Source organism: Haliotis asinina, chromosome 1 (assembly GCF_037392515.1).
Source record: "Haliotis asinina isolate JCU_RB_2024 chromosome 1, JCU_Hal_asi_v2, whole genome shotgun sequence".
Taxonomy (NCBI): domain Eukaryota; kingdom Metazoa; phylum Mollusca; class Gastropoda; order Lepetellida; family Haliotidae; genus Haliotis; species Haliotis asinina.
In genome coordinates, this window is record NC_090280.1 from 34,575,365 (window position 1) to 34,600,642 (window position 25,278).

A 25,278-nucleotide genomic window follows, 5' to 3' on the forward strand; every position below is an offset into this window, starting at 1 on the left:
GGGAGCTAGCAGGTGAGAGTCCACTTATCTAATGTTATCTTTGAAGTTAAATGGGTATATAACCCAATTCAATCTGAATTCGAGAAATTTCTGTAACATAAGCTTTGGCAATTGCTGAAATGGCAGGACAATATCTTAGTTTATTACACATCACCTACTTGGCTTTGTTTCCGACATGTGTGCACGGTTTCTGTGGTAACAATACCGGACATATAGTTGTAGAAAGAGATCAGGACCTCTGCAACATGGAGAATCCGAGTAGGAAGGACTGTCACCCAGAGCTGGGGGCGACCCCGTCTAAATGTCAGTCCCGGGGGTGCTGCTGGAGAATCCCTGATGACAATGACATAAGGGTGCCATGGTGTTTTTACCCCACAGTGGCTCCGTGTCATATCACGGTGGAACACAGGTACGTAACCTCAGTCTCTCCACGTAGACACGATATGGCTGAAATAATACAGGTTTGACTTCTGTTATTTTAAATCATTTATATCCGTAAATGCAAAAGTATGAATTATTCAGATACATGTTTCTCGTCTCCAACAAATACAATTTCAAATAATTCAAAGGTTTATTTGTTCTGTTTTCCTAAAGAGCAGAGTGTTACCCAGAAACCGGTGCAAATGAAGCTTCCTGTCTGTCACGTGGTTGCTGTTGGAAAAGCACAAACGTAAAGGGCGCCCCCTATTGTTTTCATCCGGCAGGGGAGGGCTACTCTGTACAAAAAGTGATAGACTATGGGAAGTCTGTGCTGTTGACGAGAAAACGACATACACACTGGCCTAGTGACGTAATGGACCTTCAGGCTGAAGTGGTCGAGCACACTGACAGTAGACTCCAAATGAAGGTAAGATGTAAATACGACAGAACATGCCAAAAGCGTTTTATCTTTAGACCTTTGTTGGTTTGTTGGTCAACTTACCCGTTGTTGCTGCGGAATGTATGCCGGCTGTTGATTATGGTTCTTCGTTGTCCCAAACAGTACTATACACGAGATGTAACAGCAAATGGTGGCGCTGGCATAACGATATTTCAGGATTATTTCTATGTATTACAGTTTCCTTCTTCGTTTTAGATAATGAAATTCTTTAATTGAAATGAATGAGCAAATGCTGGTGTGACTTACCCACATTAAATAGCGACATATCTAGACTAGATTTGTATATGTACTTGATTGCATAGCGATAGCATCGGGGATTCTTGTCCCACTGATGGCACCCAAAACATGTGTCCATCAATCACTAGGTGTTTACAGATCTGTTTGTCTGTCTGTTGTATATCACCTCTCTCAGCAACAGCCGACGGTCTGTAAATTACCGATTCTGGACCAGACAGACTCGATATAAGTAGTTTGGGTAAGATGACATGAGGCAACCAAGAGATTGAGCCGGATCACCCGATCGCTCTTAAGACAAGCTGAAAATCAGTTCAAATCATTACGTTAACGAGTCTGGTCACAGTTGGAAACCATAACAAATAAATGCTCATTTGGTCAAACCGGGAAAAGTATAGCGAAAGCCAAGACAGGATAGGTCATCATTTTTCCTCTCTATGATTAAATAATCTCTTGATAATCTGTTACCTAGCATACAGCCATCTTTGTTCTCGGTAACATATGCAAATAAAATGAAGGTAATAAGCAAACACCGCGCCCAACAGCTGATCGTATGATAACTGTGAGTATTCTTTAACTATAATCATGAATCGTTTCTAACTGTAAACATAAATGGCGGAAACATTGATTGTTTATCCACCTTCGTTGAGCATATTGTTTCGGCAGATATACGACCCCAACAATAAGCGCTATGAGGTTCCTCTACCGCTCAAGAAAGCATCAAGTTCTACCGAACACACTGATTACTCGTACAACATCAATATCGATCCATTCGGCCTCACAGTCACGAGGAAGTCAACGAAGAGTGTTCTGTAAGTTGCAAGCTGCGTATCTCGCAAACATCAATGTTACCTAGATATTCTCTTAACGTTGTTTGACGCAAGGATTGTAGTTTGAGATTTTGAAGGTTCTAAGAAAGTTGCTTCATGTTTGACAACATCGTAAGTATGATATGATGCCAGATGTCTGTACAAACACTCATGTTTGACAACATCGTAAGTATGATATGATGCCAGATGTCTGTACAAACACTCATGTTTGACAACATCGTAAGTATGATATGATGCCAGATGTCTGTACAAACACTCATGTTTGACAACATCGTAAGTATAATATGATGCCAGATGTCTGTACAAACACTCATGTTTGACAACATCGTAAGTATGATATGATGCCAGATGTCTGTACAAACACTCATGTTTGACAACATCGTAAGTATAATATGATGCCAGATGTCTGTACAAACACTCATGTTTGACAACATCGTAAGTATGATATGATGCCAGATGTCTGTACAAACACTCATGTTTGACAACATCGTAAGTATAATATGATGCCAGATGTCTGTACAAACACTCATGTTTGACAACATCGTAAGTATGATATGATGCCAGATGTCTGTACAAACACTCATGTTTGACAACATCGTAAGTATGATATGATGCCAGATGTCTGTACAAACACTCATGTTTGACAACATCGTAAGTATGATATGATGCCAGATGTCTGTACAAACACTCATGTTTGACAACATCGTAAGTATAATATGATGCAAGATGTCTGTACAAACACTCATGTTTGACAACATCGTAAGTATGATATGATGCCAGATGTCTGTACAAACACTCATGTTTGACAACATCGTAAGTATGATATGATGCCAGATGTCTGTACAAACACTCATGTTTGACAACATCGTAAGTATGATATGATGCCAGATGTCTGTACAAACACTCATGTTTGACAACATCGTAAGTATAATATGATGCCAGATGTCTGTACAAACACTCATGTTTGACAAAGGCATAGGGATCTATACCGAAACGTCGCATCATAATATGATAAAAACAGATGTGATCAGTAAAATACAACACCTTTCTTAAACTTGTAAAACTTTCTTCTAAAATGCCAGTCAACAGATTCGTAACGTTTAATTTGTTGCAGGTTTGACACGAGTCTCGCTCCTTTGGTATTCTCCGATCAGATGATACAGATCTCAGTCGGGGTGCCCACCACCAACCTGTACGGCATCGGAGAAAACAGAAAACCGTTCCGTATACAAGTGGAGCAGAGTCCTATCTTCTCCCTCTGGAATCATGATGGGATCCCTAAGGTGAGTGATGGGAATTACCTGTTGGATGACCGAGTGAGATAATGCGTAAGTGAAGTAGATAGGACGCCACTACTAAACGTGCTCAACATCGTAACGTTTCAGATTGATGATGGAGGAAAGGATGCCAAAGATGTTAATCACTTTCGTGAAACTTGCACGCACGAGCATTGTGGTAACAACCTTAAAACATACTTGGGACGACCTTGAATTGGAACTCAGTGCTGCAAATATTTGCACGAATGTTTTGTGGTTTAAAGCCCCACTCGGCAATATTTAAGCTGTATGGAGATTGTAAATAACGTCTAGACCAGACAATTTTGTGATCAAAATCATGCGCAACGATTTACACAAAGTGGATACGATGACAGCCATGTGTCAGCAAAGTCATCGAGTCTGACCATCCGATCCTAATGATGGACTCGTACGACAAGCATTTGATGCTGAAGACCGTCCAAGAATGAGTGAATGAGTCCGTTACCAAGCTTGTTTGTGTGAAATTCAGTTCATGTCAGTGATGGATGTGTTGATGATTCTGTGGATTGATGGATTACCGGAGCCCATGTCCTTCGCCCCAAATAAAACTTACTCGGGACAGCTCATTTGTAATTTCTCGTCTCTCACTGCTTATCATAAGAATCTCCGTGTTTAATATTTTTTTCCATATCTTTTTCTGCTTCGTAGATCCAGGCCAATCAGTACGGTAGCCACCCCTTTGTGCTGGGAATTGAACCAAACGGCGACGCATTCGGAATATTTCTCCTGAACAGTAACGCTTTAGGTAATGCTGATACAGTTGAGGGGGTTCAGATTAATAGGTAAAGGACTATATACTCAAGTCTACTTATACTTTTCGGTGGCATAAATCTTTATAAGTCCACATTTCCCTCAATCCCTACTATGAACTCAGTATCTTCTTCTCTCAATTTCAAGCGTTTTTCTCGTTTTTCAGTTTTTGTTTTTTCCTTCGTCAAAATAACAGTTTTTTATTTATATCATCGTTGTTTCAACGCACAGATATAACTGTTCTTCCAACCAGTCCTGTGACAATTCGCTATCGAGCCCTTGGTGGAATATTGGACTTCTACGTTTTCACTGGTCCCACGCCTGATGACGTTGTTGATCAATACTGGGCTTTGATTGGACAACCACCACTTCCGCCTTATTGGTCGCTAGGCTACCATCTGAGTAGGTGGGGCTACGGCGGATCAAGTGGGATGAACGCAACCATTCAGAGGATGAGAAACAAGCAGATGCCATTTGTACGTGACATTTGCTAGATTAGAAAGAAAATACGAATTATATTTCTATTATTGCGAGGAGTGTAATTGTCAACGTCTGTATTGTGTACTTTTACATACGCATCCTAAACATTAGAGATTTTGGCAACGAGTACATTATCTGTGACAGTGAATAACGAGTTTGCAACATTCACAGTACCCCAAGACAGTACCCATTGATGCTCATCTACTGTCACCTTTCGGAACTCAATCTATACACAAAAACCTTATTTAAGCATCCCTGTTTTCTTGCAATGGCAGGTTTTTAACACATGATAACCACGGTGGAAAAGCATTTTTTCTGATCTGTGTGATCCTTTCCTTCATTTTAAAATGACAAAATGATTGGTATTAAGATGCTAATTGTCATCTTAAAAAGAGACAAAACCATGATGTACAACTAAGGCCACGGAATGTTTTGTGAGCCAGCCCTCTTCTCACCATACCACAGGTCAGCCTGTGACATTTCTCGTGTAAAGGAGCTTCCAACTGGGCCAAGTGTAATTTTGTACCGGAGGATCCATTACGTTGCACAGGACGACCAGACATACAAGATATGCTCCAAAGGATTAAAATCGAGGTTCTTTCAGTCGTGAGATATGTCAGGGGATGCTTAATTAAGTTCTTTGTGTATAGACAGATATATATTGCACAATTCAACAATGGAGACATCCAAGAGTGATTACACTCATAGATAAAATATTCTGCTTTCACTCTAACATTTACATTGTAAAGAACGAATTTCTTGAGTTAATGCTGCTTCTTCATAAGGACACCATCTGGAGCGACATCGACTACATGGTCAAAAAGATGGACTGGACCTATGATCACAACCTGTATGGTCAGCTGCCGGACATTGTTAAGGACGCGCATAGCCACGGGCAGAAATACGTCATGATACTGGTAAGTTCGTTAACATATGGATATACAACGGGTTACATATTTATTATTAATGTGAGCGACGTTTGGACAAAGTATCAAGCAACTTCCGAATGACACTCGAAGACGTGAATGAGTGAGTTTGGTTTTATATCGCTTTTAGCAGGATATCAAGACTATCACGGCGGAAGACACCAGAAATGGGCTTCACACATTGTAGCATGATGGAAGTCGAACCTGGCCTTAACCATTACCTCCCCCACCCCCCACGTCCATCTCCTCGAAGACGCGATCATCAAATGTCATTAAAATCAATCATACTTATTCTCGTACAACTGGATGAAAATAAGGAACCTAAAAAAGTACAAAAACTAACACCACAAAGACATGATAATCGTTTCACATGCATCACTGAGGCCCTAAAATAAATGTGCCAGAGCAAGAAATTAGTAATAAGCTGTGACCATTCGATTCATTTATTGGACGACACTTCGCACAAGAGTAGTTTGACTAATCAGGGTCTCTGGTTCACATGCGAAAGATTTTGTTGTATTATACATACTTAAATGTTTGAGGCGTTATGGTAGCTTTGTAGTATCTCGACGACGACCCAGGTCCGATTCTTCACTTCCCCTCCCCACCCCACCTCTCGGACTCCAGTGACGCCAACGCCTACTCCCTTTTGAATCCTCAATCAAATCATAATCAGTATCATTTCAGGATCCCGGTATCAGTAACACTCAGCCCAGAGGTCAATACGCCCCGTATGACGATGGCATAACAGAGGACATCTTCGTGAAGACAGCCGACGGATCTGCTCCTATAGTGGGAGAGGTGGGCTTTTACTTGATTCTTTGAACTTGGCGATACATAAACTAACTAATGTTAGAATGTATCTTATCAAGTTGGTAATAAAGGATAAAGGAGTTCTAAATAAGGCTTTAAAAAAGATATAGTAATTAACATAACGGCCATCCTTCATGTACAGAATAAGATTCCAATGTGGATTTTCGTCAAGACAGATGATATAAGTCGTATCTGTAAGACTGAGAAATAAATGAGAACATGAGATCATGCTCTGTGGATGTGGCAGGTGTGGCCAGGAAGGACGGTGTTCCCAGATTTCACTCACCCTAAGGCTGAAGCATGGTGGCAAAAACACACTCTGCAAATGCATAGCAAGCTTCCGTTCGATGGCCTCTGGATTGTAAGTGCACACCAAATACCACAGAGAAAATATCAAGACTACCAGAGAAAATATCATGACTACGTTTTCACTGCAATCTTCGTGGAGGATGTCCGAGGTTCCGTTACTAATATTTCATTCTGTTTCGGTTTTTCGTTGCAATCCCCGCAGGCAGGGTAAATGTTGAAAACCGAGCAAAAATAACCATTGTCTGAAAATGAATTATAAACCTCTTTCAGCTGAAAACCTTGACGCGGAACACTTTTATGCATATGGTCATGTGATAGTACTTTATCACATACTCAATACCTGGACCATATGGCGTTTTTAGGCATATGTTCATGTTGTACTATTCAGTTGTGACTCTAATCATGAGATAAATCGTTATTTGACCTCAGGACATGAACGAGCCGGCTAGCTTCAAACCTGGATCTGAGAACGGATGTGCCAGCAGCACCCTGGAGAACCCTCCCTACACACCAAGTACGTCAACTCTATGTTACTTCAGTCGTCTGTATCTAGCACTTTGTTTTGATTTACGGGTGGAAATATTTTAGTGGGTGGTACGCACTGTTTAAAATATATGCTTCTTAGTCAGGTGACAACGTACGACTAGCCTGGTTACGAAACTGCAGGAGTGAGTGAGTGAGTGAGTGAGTGTTTAACGTCACATCGGCAATATCTCAGCTATATCGTGACGAGAACATTTAACATATAAATGGAATATGTGCATATTTTAAAAGTCTGTCTACGAAGGACAGTAAAACAACTAGAACATCACAATTTGAATTAAAACTAACATAGAAAGTTAAAGTGAGTGAGTGAGTTACAATTTAACGTCACATCGGCAATATTTCACCCATATCGTGACGAGAACCATTGATATTATACATAATAGAGTATGATAACAAATATGTCAACGAAGGACAGTAAAGCAACAAGACTATCACAGGCAGATATTTAAAACTAGTATTTAAATCTAACACAATTTAACTATAGAGGACGATACAATATAAAAACAGGCTATAGACCGCCAACAACTCAAGGTAGATCACCATACCAGGGTCCACGGGAACTTACAATACCTTTGCTGCCTGCATGGACCCTAGTTGGATTTACACCATTCCTTCAGCCGCTGGCGATTGTACGAATGTTTAGCCAAATTTTAAAAGAACAAATATACTACGTTTCAAACTGACTAAGCAAAAATTAAACTGTGAATGTTTGGGGACTTACCAAATCTCTCAGGAGGACAATAATTTTACGATACTTCATACTCCTTTGAGGATAGAGTCACTAACAATACCAGTTGCCAGTTTATGCTACCAATCATTAAAATACATCTGTCTACAACGCATATTAATGAAAATTCAATCATAAAATCAATTTTTTAAAAAAAATAATAATAATGAAATGAGAACTAACACTGGTAAAAAGATCCTTAACAGTTTTGACACTGAAATATTTATCTCTAATGATGGAGAATTAACACAGTCATGCAGGATATGCTTGACCGTGACTCTCTCATCACAAGGGATACAAAACGGAGGATCCTCACCTTTTAACAGGTATACATCTGGTATGGCCAATACGACATCGTCCGAAATGACCTCTTCAAAGCAGGAGTAAAAAGAAATACAGAACCCATATACTGGACATATACGTCGACTCTTCCATTTTAGGTGGATCAGATGTCTGCATAGAGATTCTCTTTTTTCTGTCTGTCCTTGGTGGGCGTGTTCGTCTTCGTCTGAGTGCATGTAGGTGTTGATTTGGATGAGGATTTGAACACATGACATGTCACACTATTAAGCTAAGTGTCCATTGTCTCCTACTAACCAATTTATATGTGGTTCAACAGACGTGTCTGTATGTGAAATTCCTTGAAGAATAATATAAAAAAATCATCTTGTTTTCAGCCTTGGAAGGAGGAAGCCTCATTGACAAGACCCTGTGCATGTCAGCTAAATTCCATGACGGGTTGCACTACAATCTGCATAACCTGTATGGATACTTTGAGAGCAGAGCCACTTACAAGTAGGTCTTAACAACAGTGCCAAATGTAAGTGGCTACCATCAACGAGGCAGCATATACAAGCAAGTTGTTTACATAGTTAAATTTGATTCCTTAATATTGCATTTTTTTTACAGTGTCCTGAAAAGTATTTTGCGTAAGAGGCCATTTGTTCTGTCGCGGTCAACCTTTGTGGGAAGTGGTAACTATGTGGCGCACTGGGAAGGAGACAACTTTGCTGACTGGTCAGACTTGTACTACTCTATACCAGGTCAGATTTGTACTGCTCTAAACCCTGTGAGTCTTTCACTATTTTGTGCCAGGTGAGACTTTCAGTACTCTATGCCAGGTGAAACTGTCACTACTTTGTATCAGGTTCAGACTCTGATACTACTCTATACCAGGTGAGACTAATGCTACTCTATGTTAGGTGAGACTTGTACTACTCTTTGTTAGGTGAGACTTATACTACTCTATATTAGGTGAGACATGTACTACTCTATACCAGGTGAGACTTATACTACTCTGTATTAGGTGAAACTTGTACTACTTTATACCAGGTGAAACTTTCACCAGACTTTCACAACTCTTTACCGGGTAAGATTTTCACTATTCTATAATGGGGTGAGACTTTCACTGCTCTATACCAAGTGAGACTTTCACTACACAAAAGCAGATCAGAATTTGACTTCTATATACTTCTATAGACTTTCACTACTCTATACCATGTCAGACCTGCGCCACTGTATACCAGGTCAGGCTTGCACTAATATACACTTGGCCAAGTCTACACAACTATATACCAGTGTAAACGTTTTCTTCTTTAAATGCATTTGTACTACCCTATTCCTGATCAGCATGATCAACTTTCCATTAAGTCACCCTATGCTCTATACCAGGTGAAGCCTGCATACAAGGTATATATTCCAAATCCACTTCATTGTTACAAGTGTCAAAAGTTTGGTCACGGTGCCCATTCCTGCAGGAATCGTGCAACATACTACAGGTGTGGTGAAGAAGATCATGAAGGTTCTGTCTTCTCCAATATGTGCCAATTGTGTGACAGATATCAACTGGGTTAAAGCTGACAAACATGCTTTAATTACATCAGCAGATTTTATCCTTGATAAGCACCATGCAACATCAGCTTGTCAGACTAAATCACAAACAATATCACCTGTTGTGAAAAATCCTTGCCAAAAATTATATTACAGTCAAACATCTGATCGAATACAAAAGGGATCACGTGACCCTGTACAAATGTATAGAAGAAGCCATGGACGTCTCCCCTCATCCCCATGCGCGAAATAGAAGTAGTTCGCCTCGGAAGGGGAAAAGTCTCTGTCCCCAGTGCCACTATCTGCTATTAAATGAACAATAACTCCTTAATCCAATGCAGTTGCGAAGGACTTAGGACTAATTTTAATGAAGTGCAATTACTAGCACATGACTTTAAACCATCAGCATGTAGTTTTCAAGAAACGAACTTGAAACAAAATGATAAGTTCGAATTGCGTAAATACCATTCTTTCTCACAACTGGTGACAAAGCCACTATTGGATCTTTCATATTGGTGAGACACGGCATTATCCATAGCCTTGTTCCTCTTAAAACCAATTTCCAGGCTGTTGCTGTTCGTCTTACCTTACATATATCCCTTACTCTTTCTTCCTTGTGTATCTATCCATCTTCCATCTTCACGATTTATTTGATCATTTACAAAAAAAACTGCATCATAATGGGTGATCTCACTGGACATAGCCCACTATGGGGAAGTCCTGATACCAACACTAAAGGGAAAGTTCTTGAAGAGTTTATATCTAATGATAATTTATGTATAGTCAATGATGGCTCTGACAACTATTTACATCCAGCAAAGGGAACATATTCTTCTCTAGACCTGTCACTCACTGATTCAAACGTTCATAGTGAATTTGAACCCTTATTTCAGGCCACCTGCCTTGAAGAACTTACATCAAACCTTTCCATGGATGTACCTGATCCAATTTAAATGTTCTTGGACAAACTAAACATATAGCTGATGAAACTATTCCTAAGTCCTTTGGAAACGTGTACATCCGTAGACCGTGGTTTAGTGATGAAAGCAAACGGGCAAGGAAAAAGAGGAAGAAAGCAGAGAAATATTTTCGCTCTCATCCCACTGTACATAACTTAAATAACGTAAATCTGGCTCGACGAACGTTTAAGCACATTAAACGTCATACGTTTCCAAAATAAATTCCCGTGCTTCTATGTCAAGGGTGTGGAATATGATCCAAAAACGTAAAGGCAAGGGTTCCAAATCCAATAGTATTCAGCATCTCAAAATATGCTGATGACATACTAACTAAAAAATCTGCAAACAAGTTGGGTGAAACTTTGGCTAAACATTCGTCCTCCTCAAATTGTCATCCAAACTTTCAGACGTATCAAGCACACCAAGAAAAGTGAACAGTGAATTTTAAAACTGATAATGGGGAAGATAATAAGGAGGTATTTTCATTGCATGAACTTCATACTGCGCTATCGCAGGATGATGATACTGCAACAGGACCTGATGCTATCTATTACCAAGTCTTAAAACACTTGCGTGAATCTTGTCTCGAAACGTTACTTAGCAGTTGTGATCACATTTGGATAATATAACATTTTCCCCCTTCACGGCGAAACGCCATAGTTGTTCCTATTCCCAAAGCCTGGCAGGGATCATACATATCCATCAAATTATCGACCTATTTCCTTAACTAGCTGCGTTTGCAAAACCATGGGCTGATGGTAAATAATCGCTTACTTCGTTGGTTTTTAGAAACCAACAATCTAAAACCCAAAGCATGATTGACCATTGGGTTCGTTTGGAATCATTTGTTAAAAATCACTTCATCACAAAAGAACATGCAGTATGTCTTTTTTGATCTTGAAAAATCAAATGACACTACCTGGAAACATGATATTTTAAAAGATTTACATTCTTTTGGGTTGAGAGGTCGCTTGCCTCAATTTACATATAATTTCCTAACTGACAGACAGTTTCAAGTGCGTGTGGGATCATCCCTCTCAGACTACTTTCATCAAGATCAGGGTGTTCCATACGGCAGTATTTTGTCTGTGACTTTATTTAGCATTAAATCAATAGTCTCTCTAAGGTATTAAGTGATTCAGTAGATGGAGCACTATTTGTGGATGATTTTAATCTTTCTTGTAGAGGTAGAAATATGCATGCAATAAGGAGGCAATTACAAATTTGTCTCAATAAAATTGAAAAATGGTCACTTTAAAAAACCGGTTTACATTTTCTATAACAAAAGCAAATTAACTGCAGATAGAATTTCTGCAGATAGTATAAACCGCATAAAGATCCAGATTTATATTTAAATGGCACCCCCATCAAAGTAGTAAAGGAGGCCAAGTTCTTGGTCTTATCTTCGACTCACATTTAACTTTTCTAGCCCACATTAAATCCCTTAAAACTAAGTGCCGGACGGCACTTGATCTCTTAAAAGTTGTTTCAAATTCTAAATGGGGAGGAGGCCAAACTACCCTCCTCCACCTATACAGATCTCTCGTCCGTTCGAAACTTGATTACGGCTCCATCCTTTATGGTGGAGCCTGTAAAAACAGCCTCAAACTACTTGATTGTATCCACCATCAAGGTCTCAGACTTTGTCTTGGGTCATTTAGAACTTCTCTTATCGACATCGGTCTCCACATCGAGGCTGATGAACCATCTATTAGCCAACGACGTATAAAACTCCCCTTACAGTATATAACAAAACTATGTTCTTTATGAGGATCTATACAATGAAAAGTCTTCTCTTTTTCACCTCTGGTACTAAGAGTGAAACATTTCCTTTCTGCTGCTGGCATTGAGCTATATCTCCTTCCCGACTGCTTACTTCTTCTCCTTGGCAGTTAGACCAATAGTTGACGTAACACCTAAAAGGGAAAAATAATATCGGAAACAAATGAATTACAACAAAAGTAAGACTATAATCAATTAAAACATAACTACAGTACATACCAATCGTTATTTACAGATGGGTCCAAGGATGGCGGTGCAGATGCTTGTGGATCCAGAACAATATCTTCTAGATTACCACATAACAGCTCCATTTTCCCAGCTGAAGCTAACGCCATGCTAACGGCTCTTAAATACATTCAAAGACACCTTAAACATAAACAGTATATAATCTTTTCAGACTCTCTTTCCTGCCTTCAGGGTATTACTAAAAAAAGTAACCATATTTCTTGTAAACATCCACTTTTAATTGAAATTATTGAATTGTATAATAATCTTGCTACTGGCCAATACGACGTCGTCCTCTGTTGGTTACGCAGCCACGTAGGCATTTCTGGGAACACAATGACCGATCTTGCTGCCAAGGCAGCACTCAACAAATCTGTGACACCACTTCTTATTCCATAGTCTGATTATAAAACTACAATGAGATCTTAAGTCCGTGATCTGATGCAAAAGAAGTGGAAGAGTGAGATGGGTATAAATAAATAACATGCAATAAAATCTTATATCGGTTATGCCTATAAGGGTTGTCAGTCCAGATTTGAAGAGGTTATCATGCCACGACGTCGTATTGGCCATAGGCGATATACTCATGAATAGGTGATATTGAAACTATCCTATTGAAAGGTGAAGACCCTCGATTTTGTATTCCTTATTATGAAAGAATCACGTTCAAGCATGTCCTGCTTGACTGTGTTGAATTCTCCATCATTTTTAAAGGAAATTGATTTCATTGTTTTGAGTAATATGTTCTGTAGATAGATGCACTTTAATCACTGGTCGTTTAGATAAGTACCGAGAATTGCTGTACCCTCAAAGGGGGTTGAAATATCGTAAAATTATTGCCCTTCTGAGAGGGTACCCAAGTCCCAAATCTTCGATGTCAACTCTTCCACTTTTTAACTGTAGTAGTATTGTCGTGTTTGCTAAACACGGATACAATTGCCAGCATCTGAAGGGATGGTGTAAATCCAGCTAAGGTCCATGCAGGTAGCAGAGGCACTGTAAGTCCCCCATGGTCCCTAGTGTGGTGATCAACCTTCGGTTGTTGGTGATCAATAGCCCTTGTTTTATATTGTTTTGTCCAAATAGTGCTGCTAATTTTAACTTTCCACACTAGGTTTAATTGTAACTGTGATATTCTAGTTGTTTCACTGACCTTTGATGACAGGTTTCCGTAATATATACATATTTCAATTCAATTACAAACATTTTCTCTTCACGATATGGCTGCGATATTGCCGATGTGACATTACATATGAACTCACTCACTCACTTACTGAACATAAATGGCTAATAGCATCGGAATTCGCTTTGCTGCATTCTGTCCCTGAAACATTAACAACTAGTCACCAACAACAGTTGATAGAATGTCGACCGCCACATTTTGGAGAAACTGATTGAATTATCGTTATTTCAAACCATTGTGATACATTTCTCTGGATCGACAGCACGTCATTCTCTGTGAAATATTCTGTCTTGAAAATCCGTGGGGCGAATTACTTAATACAAAATGCATTCTTAATACAAATAGAGTGGTTTATAAAGAAACTTGCATTTACTTGCCTCCGGGACTTGTCACCTGAACGACCTTTCGGAATATAGTGAGACAGGTAATTCCTTATCCAGGAAATCACCGTGTCCTCATCTGATTTTTCAGAGGTTCTGAGCTTCAACATGTTCGGCATACCCTTCACAGGAGTGGACATCTGTGGGTTCAGGGGGGACTCAGATGAGGAGCTGTGTACAAGATGGCTCCAACTTGGCGCATTCTACCCTTTCATGAGGTCCCACAACCAGGATGTGGCACCAGTAAGTAATACTACGTCTGTAATCTGTTGATCAATGTTATGAATAGAATTGTTCTGTGTAGTACAACTTCCCCGCTCATGATCCTGTAACAAACATCGTTTCTGTCGACGTTGAAGGACTTCGAGTTATCTGAGGTTCGATACAACATTATGACACAGTTACTATCACTGAGGGACGAAGCCACTACTTCGTTATAAACAACCGTAAATTCGACGCATCGGTATTTCAATGTATTCCGATTCTGACCTTCGATCTGTCAGCACTATATATATTGACGACACCGAAGAAGTAAATGTCTACTTCATTGTCTTCCTCGTGGATAAATTGTTGGCAAGATTACCTTTCACTGACATGGTTACCAAGGCCTATAGTGGCGGTAGTAGGAAGTGAGGTGAATTAGGGTTTGACATCGTAATTGATATATCCATGTATGTGTAGGTGCTTCTACTAGTGCACATATCAAGTTGGTTTCATAGTACTGGCTCTCTGCGATACCATGCCGCTGCAAAGCATGAGTCGTTGAGCACCACTCTGACACTCTGGCTCCATGCCAACCAGTCCTGGTTGTGAGCATTAATGTCAAGGGCCAGATAGGTATCAACTAACACCATATTTTAACGTCTGTTGGTATGACGCGTCCGAGAATCAAACCTACGACTTTCCGGGCGGACCCTCTAACCACTATACCAAGGGGGGTGGCCGGTGGTAGTTAGACAAATATCTTGGTCATTATAATCGTGAGACAAGTTACTTGGAAATCACCAAGGCCAATTTGCAGATGACGGAATGCCATTAACTGTTTCAGGACAAAGATCCTGCAGCAGTGAGATTTAGTTCCGAAGCGCATGATCGGAACCGTGAAGCTCTGAGACTTCGTTACCGCCTTCTACCTTTTCTGTACTCCTTGATGTCCCGGAAGAAAGCAGTGGCGAGGCCTCTTGTCTTTCAGTGCGTTTTGACAAACTGAATGAACTAATGCGCGAGTGATATTTGTACTGACTACAGTCAGCTGTATTCGATATATAAGCCCATCCCTGTTTAGTTAATTTCGATTCGGGGTGATAGAGTTAGATTACATCAATGTTCTCCGCCATCTTTGTAATTTTCCGCTTCCCCTAGCTATAAGTTATTAGCGGTCCCAAATGGGTGGATGCTTGTCTTTTCATAACAGCCGTTTGATATCTTTAGTGTAATCCATTGGGATGATGATGATAATAATGAAGGCGACGATGATAGTGATGATGATGACGACGACGACGACGATGACGACGACGAGACAATAATGATGACGGTTTATATCTGTTCCAGGTATCCTAAAGATTCCTCAGCCTACGGCATAGATAAACAATTTCTTTGGGGGGATTCACTGCTGATAACTCCCGTTTTAGAAAGGGTAAAGTCTGTTCTTGTGCTGTCAATCAATCAATTATATCAATTTTTCATTCTCACAAACCTCCTAGATGGTACAAGAGCACATATTGTAAGCACATATACAAATTCAAAATCAAATTCAAATTGAAGATAGCAGAAAGTAACATCTTAACAAGAGATGATAGAATATAGGACATATTTTGATAGTGTCAGAGATTGCAAGGAATCACAATAAGCAATATTCCCCACAAACATGAAAATCACCATCGATGTTTATTGTCAAACATCAATATTACTTTGTGTCTCTCTGGTTTGCTTTGGAATATAAATATAAAATATAATAAGAGGTAAAACTATAACCCCCACCCATAGTTTTGAGAAAACGTGTTGAGAAACAAGAACGTGGCCTAAGGTTATGTGCCTACAACCCTGTTTCTAAACGAAAATCATAGCATAGATCTGATAATACCGTCCTTCTTTACGTACATTGCCAAAAGTCTCGACAATCAAGAACTGTTACTGCTGGGTTTTTTTATATGTCCACTGCTTTTGATACTGTGGACCTTGTCCTTCTTTGGCGGATGTAGCACACGAGGCATTACGTTTGTCGCTCTGGAATGGTTCCGGTCCTAACTAGGACATCGCCATCTACAAGTAGACGTAGACGGTCATCTATCACCTGTGTCTAAGATACGAAATTTGAAAGACAACTCTTCGATCCAGCAGTGCATTGAATGATTTTACCATCTCCAGAACCACCACTAAAATGGGGTAAAGATATTTTACCATTGCAGCCCAAGAGTTGTGGAATGAACTTCCAGCTGAACTGAAAATCGCAAAATCAAGTGAATCATTCCAGAAAAAAATTAAAACACATATTCAGACAACATGTTGGTTTTGAATCCTCGACACCCCGCACATTCATCATCTTAACGTTAACTGTCTTTTTAAAGCATATCTGTGTAATCTTTATGTAAAGCGCCTCCAAACAGGCAATGATCTGGATATTATAAAAATCAGCTGTCATTCACTGTCAGTCATAGTGTGTGGACTCACTGAAACGTTATTCTTAAAGTCTGTTGCTTTGAAAAATGTTGCCATCACAGAACTCTCAAACATTCAGTTGAAAGAGGCAGGAGACGGTGAAATTGACGCTTTTTGTTTTAAAATCTAGAAAAAAAACTATCAACTGCATCATTGTCACGGTGATCGTTAAATCGTAGTATGGCTGTACAGCAGTGAAATTAGAATAAGAATAAACACATCAACAGCATTTGGCTAATCACATTACACCAGGTGCACACTCCAAATGCTAATATTAGTTTCTCGAAAAGTGTGCGTTACGGTATTCGTTCTCAGCTGCTTGTGTTAGTGGAGTGCTGTATTTTTACGATAATGTTATTTTGAAATCATTCGTACTTGTAGCAACCTTCAGAAGCAGCTATTTTCCTCCATACGACTTCATCCCATCGACGAACGGATATACAACGGTAAGGTATGTTTGCAGCTTACAAAAGGGTAACATACATTGAATAACTCCACCAATTTTCGTGCACAGGGACATACCACAGTTAATGCCTACTTCCCCCAAGACACGTGGTACGACTTCTTCAGTGGAGCGGAAGTGTCCACAACAGGTCAATGGACAGTTATCAGCGCACCGCTGGACAAGATCAATGTCCACATCAGAGGGGGAAGCATAATACCCACACAGGTGCCCGATGTGAACACACAGAAGAGGTAGGCATGTAGGGATAAACACGTGCTCGATGTGAATTGCTACTGGTACAGTACAGCCCACAAACCCGATGAAAACACTAAATACTCGCACGCCTCTCCCTGACGGCAACATACACAGAATCACCACAGGTAGATACGCACACGCGCACACACAGCTCCCAGTGTGAATGACGGGTGCGGGTGGTCAGACTTGCTGGTGTGTTTGACACTTGCCATCGTATCCTAATTGCGTAGATTGATATTGATGCTTGTTGATTACAAGATTATTTACACACCGCCACCATATTGCTGGAATACTGCTGCGTGCGGCTTTAAACAACAAACCAACCAACCACTCACTGTACATGGGCGTGTTCGTTTGTGTTTGTGTAGGGAAGGAAGTTAGTGTCCCCACAGAATTTAACAAGAATGTTAACACGATCTTTATCAATAACAGCTACTTGTCGGAGCCGTCCCACAAATGAACAATGGGTTTGTTTCTTCTTCTCATTGCAAGCCGACGAAATGACTTTGGTCTGGTTGTTGCTTCGTCCTCCCGGAAAACTGCTCAAGGCTTCCTGTACTGGGACGACGGCGAGAGCATTGGTGATGTGTTTATTTTATCTTAACGTTTGTGAACAACGTCAATGAAACTTACATAACGACCTATATCTTTATACTGCCTGCCCAACAAAACCATAACCCGTATGCATTTATTGTAGTGATGATTGTAAAACTGATTTTTCTCTTTTGGAACTCATTAGTGCAGTATGGCGACATTTTTGCATTAGTTACATTGCACAAAGTGTGCGGTGTTTTTGTCAAATCTTTTTTTATGGGTGTGTTTTTCTTTCATCAGTATTTTTCCTTAGTGATTAGAGGACGCCACAAATACTTTAGGTAGTCAGAATCCTAGAATGAGAAATTCTGAAATAAAGGTTTTTCAATTGTGTTTCTGGGGTTCATAATATCAAGGTTCCTCAGTCGCCGTATGGTACCCAGTTTGCTATGCAGAGTTATGTCCTTTCGGAATGAATACCAGAAACCAGTCGTTCGAATCCCTGTTCGTTCCGTTTTGGCTTCTACGTGTGCAAACATGAAGCTGACACGAAAAGGGCTTCTCACTCATTCAATCACTGACGCCTTTTATGCTGCAGTTACATTACGCCTTCTTGAGTCCATTTTCATTCTAGTTTCTCCTGTCTGCTGAAAGTTGAGGACAGGACCATTAGAAAATATGGCAATACTTGCTGTACAACCCATAACCAAAAACTATTCGAAAATATATAAACCAATCGGACTTGTCTTTTCCGATGTGTTATTTGCATAGGGCGACCGCAGATGCAGAGAGAGGGTAGCAATCGCGGTGTGGTGTAGCAGAGAATCATAGGCGTGTCATTATCAACTGAATATTTATTCGAATTACTGAGGGCCCGGTGGGTTAGTCTAGTAGTTAGAACGCCCGCTTGTGACGAGGAAGACCCGAGTTCGAATCCCCACATGGTAACAATGTGTGAAGTCAGTAGTTGTGGCCCCCGGTGTGGTATTGCTGAATATTTCTAAAAAAAAGGCGTAAAACTAAATTCACTTACCCGAATCTGTGTGCACCTATGTGTGTCAACTCCATACACATTGTCGGAGGAGGGTGCTTCACCCTGATAAGAAGTGAATCCAGCACGCTATAACATAACAGAGATACACTGCTAAACATTAAATTCAACCAGCTGATACATAGGATTTTATATCAAGTTTAATTAAATGTCAAAACTGATCTCTTCATGGTTCTTTCCAGATGCGCCGTTTGACCATATTCAGTTCAATCTGAATGGAGTACGTATTTAACTGTTTGAAAGGTCATCTCACCCAAATTACGTTTGAAATCAGATTTGAAGAGATGACAAAAGTATATGGATGATTAACTTCTGCCAATGTTTTTGTATACCGTTTTCAAGCCTATAACATTATAAGAATCTATACCAAAACGTCGCCATTGTCTATAAAGAACTTAATTTCCCATGAAGTTTGTGTCTCTATACCAGCAGCTTCTAGAATTTCACTCAAGCAAATCAAATGTCAACACGAAGTGGATTTTAACACAGTACAGTTTGTAAGGAAAGCTTTTACGAGATCTAAAGCACTGTATATCAAGCGACATACAATAAATGCCCCATCTCTAATACACGCCCTTCTTCCTTTTCTTATAAATGTATTCTCACTTAATCCCAAAATAGATTCATTAAGGAAATTATTCATTAACTATTAATTACATCTAGTAAGCACAATAAGGGCAGGGTATCCAATAATCGCCGGTCAGGAAGTCTGTTGAAAAATATTAATAAGCTCCCGGCCCTTTACCGGAGAAAAATGGCATTTGTTATTATCAGAATTATATATACTCAGAGACAAAGCGTTGAATCTAATTCCGTTTCATCCCCAGTTGTTTCGTGTATACACCTTGAAATAACGTCATTCCTCACCTTGATGCAGGAGAGACTGACGTCGACCGTGAAGTCTAGCAACTACGCCACGACCATGACTTTAGGCAGCGTCGACGTGTACGGTGTTGCAACAGCACCGACAATTGTCAGAGTCAATGGTATCGGTGTCGCTCACACCTACGACCATGTTAACAAGGTGAGTGAACACATCCTCATCAACAGACCCGTTAAGATTAGAACGGATCCTCAGAACACCATACTTGTCACAAGAGGTGAGTAACGGTTGGTGAGGTGAGTTGTTTGACACATGTTATCATATCCCAGTTGTGTGTGTCGATGGTCATGTTGTTGATCTGTGGATTGTCGGGTCAAGGCCCGACTATATACAGACCTTCGTCATAAAGCTGGAGCGTTACTGAGAGCGGCGTAGAAGTAAACTCACCTACAAAATCTGTGTGCTGCGTTAAACAACAAAAAAAAACCCAAAATATTGCTCAGCAGAAGGGTTGTGGCCAGACATATTCGTTATTATTAAAAAGGATGAGGAGTTTTTAACAGTTCGAGAGTAATATATATTCAATCCGGAAGAAGTGAAAGGGACCAATATTACTTCGAGTATTATTATCATTTCTGGTATCAGCCGCCGTGGCATTGCTGAAGGTGAAAATTACTCATCCACTCACTCACTCACTCAGATATAGCCCTAGAAAACAGGCTAAAAGAATGAATGCAGGGACTGCCTGACACGATTGGGCAACATAAAACATATTAAAACATATTATCATCTTGTCTTAAAAAAACATCGTATATGCGATTTAATTTATATGTTATTATTTTATTTCCAAAACACCGGTGGTAATTTATACCTTTTCCCTGATAGAAAATTAAAAAAGTGTGAAAAATGCATGCACAAGTTGAGAGACAAAGTTTCAAATTTTCTCTTGTGTAAAAAATATAAAAGAAAACAAAAGGTCGGGTCGAATTTTGGGGTCGATCGGTAAAGGGAAGCCCGAATATTTTTTGTATATGCTGGAAAACCATCGCTGCACCTGGACACAAAGCGAACACCGAGTGATGATCAGTGTGTGATAAGACATGTAGATTTAATTGGAAAAGACCACACAATTTTAAGTGATATTAGTCAGGGAAATGCAGTGTAAAGCATCGTCTCGTGTTAACCCAAAAGTTGACTCCTTAAGTGGCATACCCAGATGTTCTCCCGGAACAACGCTTTTCCCAAACGGCATCGCCGTGCTTTTTATGGAAACTGGTATCACCCATTTATGTGAGATCGATTTCTAATACCGTGATTGGCAACTCCATGGTGATGACCTAGGGTCAGGTGATGAAGGACTACTTTCCTGAAAATTCATTGATGCTTTTCTCGTGTTTCCATCGAACAGGAACCAGTTAATCGTGCAAAGACAACCTCTGTACCTACCTGCTATTTTCGCGACTGAAACGTAAACATATATTTATACGACGAAAAACAATTAGAATGGATATAACGCGAATCTATTAATCTAGTTCCTCTTATCAAAAGTTTTGTTCGTGAATTAGAAATGTTTCGAACAATCATTGATACCTGTGTAAAATATTATTTGAAAAACTTTGTTAGAGATAAAGGCCGGGATTCCCTTCAGATCTTCAAAATGTACAACACTGGTACTTATACTCGACAGATGTGACCAGTGTTATGTATCGTACAAAACATACCTGACACGATAACATCAATGCCGATAACATCGATTTGTCTCGTGGTTTGTTTGATAACCGTATGAAGATGACATTTTTACTGATAAGCAAGGTGATTCTTTTGATAAAGATCCTCTTCCAGCTCCGAGCTACAATGTGATTCCAATGTTATCAAATTCACCTATGACAATCAGAAGTTTGCAAGGATTCGTGAGTGCAAATGGCGACACACGTCCTATCTATTGAACATGTACAGGAATGGTTGATCTAGACATCCACTGATTAAGATATTCCTCCGACGCGTGATAACGCAAAGTCCATGTCTTCATACATGCAGGCTGTAATCAACTCACAATTGACACGGACAACTCCTTAAATTAAGTAGCATTATAAGTGGTAATTTCTGGCTGTGGCGAAGAAGGGTAGTCCCCCGTTGATAGTGATCGTCTCCTCAGCAAGTGTTTAATTAATTTAGTGATCGTATCTGTTTCACTATTGCCTTGATGACGCGAAGACGTGGCAGAAACCTTTTAGTGGAGGTCGCCTTGTGGATGAATACTGATAAGGAAGCCAAGTGATGTCACTCATTCATAAACGTTGTGTTGTGTACCATTGCGCCCCCTACGATGGGAAAATGTGAAATTTGAATCTGTACGGCCGTTAAATGGTGCGATTTCAAAGTGTGTAAGAAACTGATTACTGTACTCGTGCCTGTTGGAAACCACTTATCTGACAACTCGCTTACGCTCATTAAATACGTTTTGATACAACTCGTTATAAGATAAATGCTGTCTGAGAGACACTCGTTTACTAATCTCTATAACTTCGTTGCACCTCGAAGAAAAGTCGACAGAGATGACTATCTCTCAGTGGTATTTCGCATGTAAGACATTTCTTAAATAGAAAGTATCACTCAGCGCTAGTATCTTTAATGAAGTATAGTAAAACAAACACTGACTAGAGTTAACCGAAGTGTTACTCCTTCACTTATGCACCAAACAAAATAACTCTCTTTTTTTTGCTTCGTGAAAAGGAAAATAATGATTGAAAGTGTGTTTGAAATATGATGTAGTCCCAGTGTGGATTTAAATTTTCCTTGGGCCGAAGAGCGCTCGATTCAAGACATGCAACGCCTGAACTTCATTTCCAGTGTACCCTGTTTCGATATTGCACTAACGTAACTGAAAGGAGAGAAATTATTGTATATTAACCGGGCGTCTTATCGCTGTATACAGATAGTGAAAGAAGAAGAAATAAAATCTCTAGTTAGTCCTAGTAATACGCCAAAGTATATTTGTCATTTATTCTCAGGCTATTTAGGACAGACTGAAAGAGTATGCTTTACGTCTATTTAAGTAATATATTTATTTGGCAGGAAATTGGTTTCACACGTGGTACCCATGTAGGGAATCGAACCCGGTTCTTCGGCGTCACGAACGAACGCTTTAACTACGTATACTAGGCTACCCCACCGCCCCTCATTTAACGCATGAAAATAGCTTTAATTTACATATGCATGTTATATTTATGACGAACGTGTAAATCTTATAGTTGTTTCGCGACCACATACCTTCCCTATTTAATAGTGATTCACAGGCACATGCTCGCCATTGCTCATGATTTCAGTCAGAGGTTTGTCTGTCCAGACTTGGTTGTTTACAGACCACACTGTGCAGCCGTAACACTGAACAACGCGTTGTTCAACAAACACATGCCCATATATTGTCGGAACTGTACAATCGACTCTGCTTTTACAGACACTTCTTATGGATGGATTTCTATTTATCAACTATGCCGCGAGTGCAAGGATAATTGTAGCTGTACCGAGCTTTGGCAGTTGGTATTTTGTTGATACGCACTTACTATTGTGATACTTTCGTCGTTTTATTGCCAAAGGCACTGATTCCTTGCGCTATTCACCCCTACACGGTTAGCCTGGTACAGCTGTCTTTATAATTTAACAGTCACGTAAGTGAATTACATGTACACACTAAAGATGTCACAATTTAATTCTGGAAACCCAAACGTCCAGACATTCCCTCCACTGTGGTATTAGGGGCGGTTTGGTAGCCTTGTGGTTAAAGCGCTCACTCGTCACTCCGAAGACGGGTTCAATTCCCCACATGGGTACAGTGTATGAAACTCGTTTCTGGTGTCATCCACCGTTACATTGCTGGAAAATGGCTAAATCCGGCGTAAAATTACATTCATTCACTGTGATGGTATTGCTTGGACTAGCAGGATTTCACTGTTTTTCTGATCTTTGCTGCAGGTTTTACACGCCACCAGATTAAAGGTCGACCTTCTGAAGCCCTTGACGATGACATGGTAGAAGGTGTATGAGATTTAGTACAGTCCAGATGTGGAGTGAATATGAATATATCAGTTTGTGATGTTGATTTCTGTTTTCCTTCACACGACAATTACATTTTCACTCCAGTTGTCCATTAAACCTTCAACGAAACTATTGTAATGAAAGAAACTTGATGTTAGCTAATGAGCCAATTAATAGGAATTTTGAAACACGAGTGAATGAGAACATAATGGAAAAAATGAGAAAATACTTGAAATTTTCTGGTTTGGAAAGAAATTTGAAGTAACAAGTAAATACTCGAAGCAACGAAAAAAATAATCGAAATTTCAGATTTTGTACAAAAACGTTTAAGTTACGTGAAAATATCGGTGCAGCAAGAAAGTATCGCGGGAAAAAGTATGTTATGCCTCAAAGGTGACGGCATTATGTTTTCGTGAAATGTCCATCAGTTTTCAATGTCTAACATATGTGTAGTCATTTCCTTCCTCGAGCCAAGAATTACCCTGGCATGATCTTACGCCAACTGTTCAGTTCCCTCACCAGTTGAACCGTTGAATATTCGGGTTGGAATTTATCTAAGTAACCCATGCTTGTCGTAAGAGGCGACTAAATATATCGAGCGGTCAGGCTCGGCGACTTAGTTGACACATGTCATCGTATCCAAGTTGCGTCGGCCGATGCTCATGCACTGAATTGACGCTGACGTAGAGCTGCAATATTCCTGAGAACGGCGTTGAACAGCAACAGACAAACATGTCCTGGGCTACACTTTACATAATAGCGTCCGTACCATAGATATTTTCAATGCTCACTGGAAAGTTTGTGAGCGTGTCTTGTATGTTTGTATACGGAATTCAAAGAGACGGTTGTGCATTTTTCTTTTAATGACACCATCTTTCGTTTTGTGAACATAAGGCCAAACAAAGAACCGCCTTCTGTGGTATATCAGAACATTTTATAGTTAAATCGACACCTCTAACAAAACTACCTTTTACATGGCAACCCAAAATATATACATGCACAAAAGTTAAGCGCCACCCACTATTTTCGTGATCTGCTATTTTGGACACTCAATGGTAACTATCATAACGATATCGATGGCTGTCATTGACATCATTGGTTTGATTCTGTTTGGCAACTAAACGGGTGACGACGACCCATTTGCCTTGCATGAGATGCCAGTATTGTTCATGCCTATTGATTATCACCTGCCATCTCTCAGCAGTAGCTAACTTTCCCCTCACCATGACTGATTTTCTAACTCTAAAGTAACAGGAGATTCTCACAACAGACCGGTGAAGCAAAGTGAATGAAACTGTATGTTCAAC

The 25,278-nt window shown here is 39.9% G+C and overlaps 1 protein-coding gene across 1 annotated transcript; it reads left to right on the forward strand.

The window, feature by feature from the left end:
- Window positions 1-33: 33 nt before the first annotated feature.
- On the forward strand, window positions 34-24,033 carry LOC137290637 (lysosomal alpha-glucosidase-like). The gene is made up of 20 exons (XM_067821712.1): window positions 34-409; window positions 595-847; window positions 1,781-1,926; window positions 3,059-3,227; window positions 3,909-4,005; window positions 4,242-4,486; window positions 5,276-5,407; window positions 6,104-6,217; window positions 6,477-6,590; window positions 6,968-7,052; window positions 8,489-8,606; window positions 8,721-8,854; window positions 14,262-14,413; window positions 15,219-15,361; window positions 15,722-15,806; window positions 17,343-17,524; window positions 18,021-18,109; window positions 19,296-19,333; window positions 19,991-20,137; window positions 23,909-24,033. Exons 1-20 carry the CDS (start codon window positions 120-122, stop codon window positions 23,966-23,968), a joined length of 2,793 nt encoding a protein of 930 aa, XP_067677813.1. The 5' UTR covers window positions 34-119; the 3' UTR covers window positions 23,969-24,033.
- Window positions 24,034-25,278: the final 1,245 nt, after the last annotated feature.

Excerpts from the sequence above, each read along its gene's own strand:
- LOC137290637 (XM_067821712.1), top strand. The coding sequence starts at position 120 with ATGGCAGGACAATATCTTAGTTTATTACACATCACCTACTTGGCTTTG. Across the intron at positions 6,591-6,967 it reads CGTTCGATGGCCTCTGGATT|GACATGAACGAGCCGGCTAG; the intron begins GTAAGTGCACAC and ends ATTTGACCTCAG. Across the intron at positions 17,525-18,020 it reads GATGTGAACACACAGAAGAG|CCGACGAAATGACTTTGGTC; the intron begins GTAGGCATGTAG and ends TCTCATTGCAAG.